Source organism: Fundulus heteroclitus, chromosome 16 (assembly GCF_011125445.2).
Source record: "Fundulus heteroclitus isolate FHET01 chromosome 16, MU-UCD_Fhet_4.1, whole genome shotgun sequence".
Classification (NCBI taxonomy): domain Eukaryota; kingdom Metazoa; phylum Chordata; class Actinopteri; order Cyprinodontiformes; family Fundulidae; genus Fundulus; species Fundulus heteroclitus.
The window spans coordinates 36,392,047-36,401,509 of record NC_046376.1 but is presented as its reverse complement, the minus strand read 5'-3'; the positions used below and the strand labels follow the sequence as shown (position 1 = coordinate 36,401,509).

General features: G+C 41.1%; 1 protein-coding gene across 9 annotated transcripts in view; it reads right to left on the bottom strand.

The window, feature by feature from the left end:
• Window positions 1–3,895: 3,895 nt before the first annotated feature.
• si:dkeyp-72e1.9 (syntaxin-binding protein 4) overlaps window positions 3,896–9,463 on the bottom strand; it is a 189,076-nt gene continuing 183,508 nt past the window's right edge. For 8 of the 9 annotated variants that reach the window (XM_036148596.1, XM_036148589.1, XM_036148594.1 and 5 more), the window contains 4 exons: window positions 8,080–8,196; window positions 7,064–7,113; window positions 6,818–6,948; window positions 3,896–4,821 (listed from right to left, as the gene is read on the bottom strand). In XM_036148596.1, coding sequence (XP_036004489.1) covers window positions 4,781–4,821; window positions 6,818–6,948; window positions 7,064–7,113; window positions 8,080–8,196 — 339 coding nt within the window. In that variant the 3' untranslated portion in view covers window positions 3,896–4,780. The remainder of the gene's footprint in view (window positions 4,822–6,817; window positions 6,949–7,063; window positions 7,114–8,079; window positions 8,197–9,463) is intronic. The other variant, XR_004933019.1, reaches the window with a different exon arrangement.

Genomic DNA, 9,463 nt, shown 5'->3' with positions numbered 1-9,463 from the left:
AACGCAGACTGGCTTCGGTGGTTGAACTCAAGGGGAGATGGGATAAAATCTGGAAGTGAACCGCAGAGAAAGCCCAACATTTTGGAAAATTGGATTTACCATTTGGAGCCAGCAAAAGCTGACAGGAAAGTCAGTGCAGCTTGTCTCATAACAAATAACATATTTGGATTCCCTCCCTATCTCAACTCCTGGATTGTTATTGCGGAGAGTGCTCAGAAAAGCCCACGGCTACCCCCCCCCCCCCCCCCCCCCCCCCATCCTCCCTGCGGACACCTGTGGATGCTCTTCTGAACTGTGGGCCGGCTGATAACATCAAGGACAATGGCCTCTGGAGGGTGTTCACGAAGATATAACACTTTCACCCAAACACACACGCATAACTGATACTCATAAACGACCAAGACCAAGGAGATGGTGATTGACTTCAGGAGAAGACCCCCACCTCACTCCCCCGTGAACATACAGGGACAGGACATAGAAACGGTGGAGAGTTTCAAATACCTGGGTGTTCACGTCAACAATAAACTGGACTGGACTCATAACACCGACGCTCTGTATAAGAAGGGCCAGAGCCGCCTCCACCTCCTGAGGAGGCTGAGGTCCTTTGGAGTGAGCAGGCCTCTGCTTAAGACCTTCTATGACTCTGTGGTGGCCTCAGCCCTCCTCTACGCTGTCGTCTGCTGGGCTCCTGGCAGCACAGAGCGGGACAGAAAGAGACTGAACAAGCTGGTGAGGAAGGCCACTTCTGTCCTGGGCTGCTCTCTGGACTCAGTGGAGGAAGTGGCCGAGAGGAGGGTGTTGTCCAAGCTCACATCCATCATGGACAACACCTTCCACCTCCTGCACCAGACTGTAGAGGAGCTGAGCAGCTCCTTCAGTGACAGACTTAGACATCCTGTCTGTAAAAAGGAGCGCTACCGCAGGTCATTCATCCCTGCTGCTATCAGACTTTACAATACTGCACTATTATTGTAAGTATAACTGTAACTATAACTGTAATAATCAACGTGCAATAACTAATGTGCAATTCTATTTAATACACTGTGCAATAATCCTGAAAGAAGTGACTTCTGCTGCTATTGTCACCTGAATATATGTCAATACACATGTATATAAGTCACCGTGAATGTACATAAGACATCCTCTGCCTTATTTCTATTTCGTATTTTTATTCTTATTTTTCTTATCTACTTCCTTTTTTGATCCATTGTATAAACGAGGACACACTGTATATAACTGATGCACCTTGTCCTACTTTTGGCACCTTCTTCTGATTATTGATTACTGAGCCGATGTGACGAGTGAATTTCTCCAATGTGAGATCAATAAAGCCTATCTTATCTTAGAGGCATGGTCCAGAACAACTGCGGTTCAGAGTGCAGCCCATGTTTACTTCCTGGTTCCTGAGCCAATCATATGAGAGTTCCCAGGGTTCCTAAAACAGAGAGCAGCATGTGGTATGTTATCTTGGCAAAAGAGCAGCGGCCTGTAAACATGGAAGCCAGTAAGAGAAGTGGACATGAAATAGAACAAAATACAACATCATACACCTATCCTCTATAAGTAAAAATTCAGAGGAGTTTCACAGCAACAACTACAGTTAAGTAAATGGCTGGTCTACGTAACAGGCAACGTGTATGCATTGTTCCAATTTTGACCATTAGGTGTCATGATTACTTACTGTTCCTTTAAGATTATAAAACCTATCCAACAGCGATGCAAAAGAATCTCCATGATTCTGGTTTTCTTTGCAGGTACACACAAGGGTTGTATTGCTCTGCCTTGTGTACAGGCTGTTGTTAGCAAAATAGTCTTCTTCCGGCGGTGGAAATAGTCCTTTATAATTTGCCATAAAATGTACATATTTTGGACGGAATTTGATACATGACTTAAATGCAATGTATTCATTTTTATTCCCATTCTTCCACGTGGTGTTGGTTTGAAGAAACCATATATTTGAATCTCTTAAATACTCAACACAATGGATAGCTGTAAGGTTTACTTTCTAAAACTCATGATGTAGAGTTCAAACTCTAACAATTGTCAGAGCTCATTGTGTTAAACAAATGTAGTAAGTATTCAACTAAATGAGGGTGCTATGTTTTACAGTGCAGATAGAGTCAACAGTTAGAATGCTGGTTTTAAGAGGCTCCTTGGAGGACATTTTGTAGTGAGAGCAAACTTCAGTGTCTGGGGGCAAGGTTAAATGTCCTGGTTAAGCCCACGTCACAACAACCATCGTTTTATCAGATGTTTGCGTGTACATTTCAATTTATTGTCCTGCACCGGCAAATCAACATCAGAAAAACCAGACAGCCACTGCAATAACCAGTGAAAACAGAATTATGTACTATGTTACTAAACAACAATACAGGGATGTGAAAAAGTGCTTGCCTCATACACATTTCTTCTTTTTTTATTTTAATTTTGTTTCATTTAAACGTTTCAGATCATGAAATACATTTTAATACTTGACAAAGATAACCTAAGTCAATACAAAAAGCTATTTTAAAGTTGATTTAAATTATTCTGGGGGAAAACCTTGCCATCCGGAAAAAGGTAACTGCCCCCTTAACATAATAACTAGGTGTGCTACCCTTAGCACCAACAACTGACATCAACAGCTTATGATAAATGACAAACAGACTTTATCCTCAACACTATTTTTTGGGCTAATTTTAGCCCATTTTCCTTTTGTGGAAATGTTTAAATTCAGCCATGTTGGAGGGCTTGAGCATAAAAGGTGTTGAAGGTGTAATGTTCTGTTCTGGTTCATGATGTTGTTGTTGTTTTGGTTAAGTTACTTTCCTGCCTTAGGGTTTATTTCTGTTTCTAGTATTGTATTGGATTCAGGTTTAGCCTTTACTGTCTTAGTTATTTGGTCTCCTTTATTAGATTTGATTAAAGCTTGTTTCTGTTCAAGTCTTAGCCTTGTTTTCTATTTTGGGTTTTCTCATTATGGCTATTTTTACTCTGTAGTTGGTCATCTTAGTTTCTGTCCCATCAGCCTCTCTGACACTTCCCCTTCCTTGATCACTCTCACCTGTTCCTAGTTAATTAGAAGTCACTTGGTTTCACCTGTCCATCGGTCTATTTAAACCCTCCTCAGTTTTCTGTTTGTTGCTGGAACTTCTCACACACGTTTCATTGGTAAGAGCCCTTCAGCATTTGTATGTATTGCCTGACCAGTTCTTCTGTTTTTTGAATCTGTCCCAGTTTTGGTTGTCTCCCAGATGTTTGGTCTGTACACCTTTTTGGATTGTTTTTTGTCTGCCTTCCTGACCCATCATCTCCTTAATAAATCCCATCAAGTATTATTTTTTGTGTCTGGCTGAATACCGGGTTCATCTCCTCACAATTCATTACAGAAGGACAATAGGCAAATTTGATTTAAGTTCAGACATTGGTTAGGCCATTTCAAAACTCAAAATTAATTTTTTTGAGTCAGAGGTGGACTTGCCGCTTTGTTTTGGATTATTGTGCATCAATCTACTAACACCATGCAACTGTCAGTATGATTTTCACTTTTTCTGACATGCATTAGTTTTAGTTTAGATGTACCATGATGCACACCTTCTAAATGGTTCAACTCTTGTTTCAGTCTACACAAGGTGTTTCCAGAAGTCTTGGGGATTATCAACATGTTTTTGCAATATACAATCAATATGTGAGCTTTTCTTGGTGAAAAACTGACTATTTAATAGGGTGTCCTATTTTTATATTTTTTACCTGACAGTAAATTAGTGTCCATTAGACTAATGGAGAACAAATTCTCTACAAGGGAATTAATCAACCAGTTAGATCGACAGAAATTGAAGCGATCGTGGGAAAAGGCTGAGGCTTCATGACTGATTCTTCTTTGTTTCTTGTTATGAAAACACACCAAGACACAAGGTCCATTCATCAGCTATCCCTTTAATATAAAACATAATAAAGAATATGAGGCCACACTGAAGATGCAATTCAGTTCAATAGTATACTTCATAAATGGGTTTGCCGCTGTTGGCAGAAATCAAAACAATGTTTTACATGTAGTCTATAACTGGTTTCTGTTCACACTGACAACATGTAGCACAAGAGAACACAGCTGAAGCCATGGTGGCAGTAAAGCCTCTCCATCAACATGAACCACAGCAGTGATATAAAGCTGCAGTTGACACTCATCACTCAGGTCCAGAATCTCAGAAGACTTCTCCTTCAACCTTTCATTAATGAGAAAGGGCACAAGGAGAGGCAAAATTATGTTTCTACACATTTCTCGACAATACCTACATTTGTGGCGGAGCAAACAAACCGGGAAAGGAATGAAGGATATGGCAGGGAGATGACGGTGAAACAGACTGTTCAGCTCCATATTGTCCCACCTAAGCAGAAAAAAATCTTTCCTTCACATGCAGTAAATGTAGTCAGTCTGCCTGTGATTGTATAGCTTTACAAAAGACATCAGAGAAGAGTATTAACATGGTTTACAACAGCACATTTGTATTGTGCACTCAGTCATGCAGTGCCTTCAACATCACGTGCTGCAAAAGGAACAAGATCGTTTGCTGCTGAGACGCCGGGGAATGCTTCGGCTGCAGTCTTTAATTTGTGTACAAGCAGGGTCCGCTCAGAGATGCTGTCTGTCACGGTGCACTGGGGGGTCTGGATTGGCTGAAGCCACTTTGTTTGCTGATGTGGCCGTGTCCTGTTGACTGGTGAAGAATGTCGCTGGTCTGGGCTCAGTGGGCCTCTTTGGTGATGGAGCAGGACCTTCTTCAGTCCTTCACCTCTCTGTAGCTCATACATGATGAGAATTGACCTCTGATACGCCATCAGACGCTGTAGGCCAAACACAGATCAGAAGAGTTGTTGGAATCCAGTTGTTTACTTTAAATATATTGTTTTAATGGTCAAACAATATAATGCGGTAAATAGAACAAACATGAACTTCTCAAAATTTTCAGCCCGCTTACCCAAAGTGTCACTGCCACTAAAAACTAAGAAGCTCAAAACGGAAATGTCCTTATAAAAACAAGCCAGCTAACTATTTTTACCTGCAAATGTACGGTGTCATGCTACAGAGTCACCCATCATATCATGCAACTGGGTTCAAAGCTGTATCTGAAACTTTCACCGGTAGAGCTTTTTTCTATTCATAACATTATGTTCTGTGAGCTGATTTCAGTTTTTTAATTTCAAAAAGGGAGTTGGACTTGTGAAAGTTCTTTTCCAAAAGACCTTGAATCTTGATCTTACTATCACAAATAAATTACAACCAAGTCATTTCATTTTCAAGGCAGATAGGCCATAAAAAATAGGCTTCTAGCAGCCAACCAGAGGCTTGCATGTGCACATTCTCAGTTTTCCGGGTCATAGCAACAGCAAACGGGTTTAAACTGGAGGCAACCAAACTTTTGCTGAGTGAAAGCCGAGCAGTGATGTGTATGTGGTCCAATGCATGGGAGGACTGCTCAGACTCCGGAAAAAACAAACAACAGCTACATAAACTCCCACATAGCACAGGAGGGCCAGCAGCTCGGGGCAAGACTCGGCAGTCCATTTGCACTTCAAGAACAAAGGACACACTTTTGACAATGATGTCCACATTTTGGACAGGGAGAACAAATGTTTGACAGGGGGAGGGGGGGGAGAAGACATATTTGTCAAAAGAGAAAAGCCATTATTGAACAAAGGGGAAGGATTGAGCTTCCAACCTCCAAGTGTTTACAGCTCCGTCCTCCAACACATTCCACATTATCAGCAGTCTCACCATGATTCAGGTACTCCACTCACACCAAGCAATAGTTTCTAATGACCAAGGACGGTGATGGATGGGTCATTGATCTGCATCTGACTTAAAATGTACCTAGGAGGATGGGTCTCCATGTCCTTCAAAACAGCAGTGCTCCAACTGCATTTGCGAGCCACCAGAATCAACAAAGACTCATGGATACGTGTTGAAACATTTTCAGAAAAACGATTTAAGGCTGTTTGCTGCAAACAGGACCTGCAGTGGAAAGATTACCATATGTGGTGTTTTCAAATACTGTTCTAACCATCAAAGGATGATGGTATTTGGAACTCCCAGTGGGATTTTATACATGTACTTGATATTTTTGATGACAAAAAACACTGTTCAGAATTTTTGTGTACATGGTGCTTTAGTTTTTACACGCTGGTACAGAACCTTGGCTGAACTCCAAAGATCACATAGGTGAACCAATCAGTAACCAATCTGTCCAATGTTCATCCTTTATGGTTTATCCATGATAATTAGCTGCATCGCTAACTTGCTTTTACCAGTATCTGAGCCATATGAAGGACAGAGTGATAGCAGCTACCACCTGATTGTATATCAGTATTTTAATGTAACCTATCCAACGCATGTGTAGAATTAGCTAACAATAATCAGACATAAAGATTTAGATCATGCTATTGGACAAAATAAAAGGTACATTGACACACAATCATGCACTTCAGAGTAAAACTGCTGGTCAGAACAAGAACATTAACCATCTTTTCCTGAATGGTGTAGGAAATTGAAACTCCGTTTTTTAGCAAGTAATTCAACACTAGGGTGCTAGTCTGTCATGGTTCAAATCTACTCCCCTTTTGCATCGATGCCAAAGTTAAAGGTACCGACCGAGACACTGTTTCTCTGCTGCAAACTTCACCAGTGTTTTAGGATTTAATGTTTCATAGTTTTGGACATAAGACATGTAAATTAATATAGACATGGTGATATATGATCCTGGACACTTTTATGGAAATTATAATATTTAGACCTAAAGAATAAGAGGCACAGTGCTGTGTTTTATTTCAGGCAACCTCACACCTTTATTTTCCGCAGTGGAAGAACACACTCCCTCCACCAGCTCTTTCGCCTCCACAGCCAGTTGGAAGGTAAGATCAGGAAGAGGTGATTGGGTGTCGGGGCTGTCTGTGGCTGGAGATGACCTGTTGCTCCTGAAACATACAATACACACACAATAGAGAGAGAGGAGAGGGAGGAGGGGGATTACAGCACAACCTTTACTGAAGGCTGTAGGGTATTCTTAACATACCAATCAGGGTCTCTTACCCGCCATCTCCTCCAAAAAGACTGGGTGTAGTCAGGACCTTGTGCACATTCTGTCGAAAGAGTTTACAGAACTCATAAATGAGGGTCCCAAACTAGTAGCACTTCTAGACCCAATTTAACAGGGTTACCAGGGTAAGGAATGAAACAACAACAACGAAAAGGTAATATTTAATCATTTAACATATTAAGTTAGCCACAGAGCCACTTGTGGCTCTGGAATTGCAGGTTGGAGACCCCTGATCTAGCAGATGAAAACTGTGATCCTATCTCAATACGGCTGAGGCTAAAAGTGCAACAACATATTTTTTTAAATCATTGTTAAAGCTAAAAAGGAAAGGTAAAATATAATTATGGTGCAATTGATAAATCCAATACTGTTTCTGTGGCAGTGCATATCGTCATAAGAAATTCATTTAGTGTTATGTCAACAGTACAGGGGGCCAGGACCAGTTCTACAAGGCACTGGCCCCTTTTGGCCCCTGTCTAGAACCGCACGTCCCTAACAGAACTGTTCGGTCAGTAACACAGGATCAGAGCAGACATAGTTAGAATTCATGAATAGAGCCAACTCTACCCCCTAGTTTGGTTAGCCTAAATTTAAACTCAGTCTGTGAGGTTGGGTCCTGAATCCTGAACATAAATTTATGTAGTCTATAGACACATTCTTCCTATCACTTGGTTCAGTTTTATGGCTAAAGCAGCTTCTCATACCACTGATGTCCACTTGGGGGCAGGATGGCTCCATTAGTATTTTAGGATGCCCTTATTTATTGTAAGCAGCTGTATTAGACACTACAGTGAATACAGCTAAGCATCAAATATATGCTCCCAGTATTTGTCTATCTCTTTCCAGGACAGAAAGAGTCCCAGCAATCATCTGATAAATTGCTGGCTGCTACAAATTATTTATAATTCATGACTGATGGTATATTAGGCACTGCACAACAGGACTGAAAAGGCAAACATATTTATTTCTCAACACAAACAACAAACCCTTGGTTTAACAGAAGTGATACCTGAGCGAAGCCCAGCAGTTTATTGTTGGAGATTTCCAGGTGTTTTCTACTTAGCTCAGACTTCCTCAGCTGGGAGTCGATGGCGGTCAGCTTCTTGTTGAGCTCAACTACGTCGTCCTGAAAAACATAATCAGTCTGTGAACAAAACAAAAAACCAAGAAAAAAAACCAAGAAAGAGTTCAACAAAATTAACATTTTTAATTATTCTCTTTTGCCTCCTGTTTTTACTCGAAGCCTTGCAACACATTTTTGCTCAAATGTAGGGGAGAGTGGGGTGAGTTGGGCCAGTTCTTACTTAAAGATATTTTAAAGGAAGGCCATGACAGTAATGCTTCCAACTAAATATGTACATATATTTCAGGATGTGAAATTGTGAGAATATGCTGGTGAAGATTCTCAGTCATCCAGGTCACGATTAGTCCAAAAAAAATTAAAAAACAAAACAAGTGGACTTTTTTCCGAAGTTTGAAGACAAGAGAGATGTTTTAATCACCTACATGGAGATGAGGATTGAGGTGATAATTGGAAGGAATCAACCCTATAGCTGTGTTGTAAGTTTTTGAGAGTTGATACCTAAGTCCAAGCCAAGAACAACCCTAACGACTCCCCACTGCAGAGGCGTGGACCAGTTTCGGTTTAATTTGCAGGCCAACAATTACCTTAACGACTCCCCATTACTAAGGGGTGGGCCTGTTTCAGTTCAATTTGTATGTTATCTGAGCCATAACAAGGCTTTTGTTGGGCAATACTATAGCCCCATTTACATTACTATTTTTTACCGATCCATGCCGAGTTCGGACCGAGCTTGGATCAGTTAACTGTGCCGAGCTTGGTTCATGGTTTCTCACCTCCTAGTGACGAGCTACGGTACTACTGCTCTCTAGCATTGAAGGATGGAATCAAGCATAAAAATGGCAGTGCCCATAACATTCAGGAAGTTATGTCTGGTTGTAATTGTGATATATAGTTGTTGTGGAGAGTCAGGAGAAGAAGGCAACCTTTGGTAAATTTATTTGACAGAGTCGGCTTTTGGGACGTGGATAAGATAAACGAACATCTAATAAGGATTTACAGACGCAGGAAACAAGGACAGACGTTGAGGTTCATCACACTGCTAAGCAGAATCATCACTGGAAATCATGTGTCACGGTAGGGAAGCTAGTATTTTTATGAGTGTCTGAAACCGCAAAATTTGTCAGCTGACTCTAAGGAGATGCTCTTGCGCTCTTTGTTATCAAAGAACCGAGCCAGTGAAAAACCAGGCCGAGACCTACTATCGAACTGGTCTAGATTTAGCGCGGTACGGTTGTGTCTGGCATGGTTCAGTTGCTATCCATTTACACTCGAAAGTTATCTCAGTTATCGAGCTCGGACCGTTCTCGGC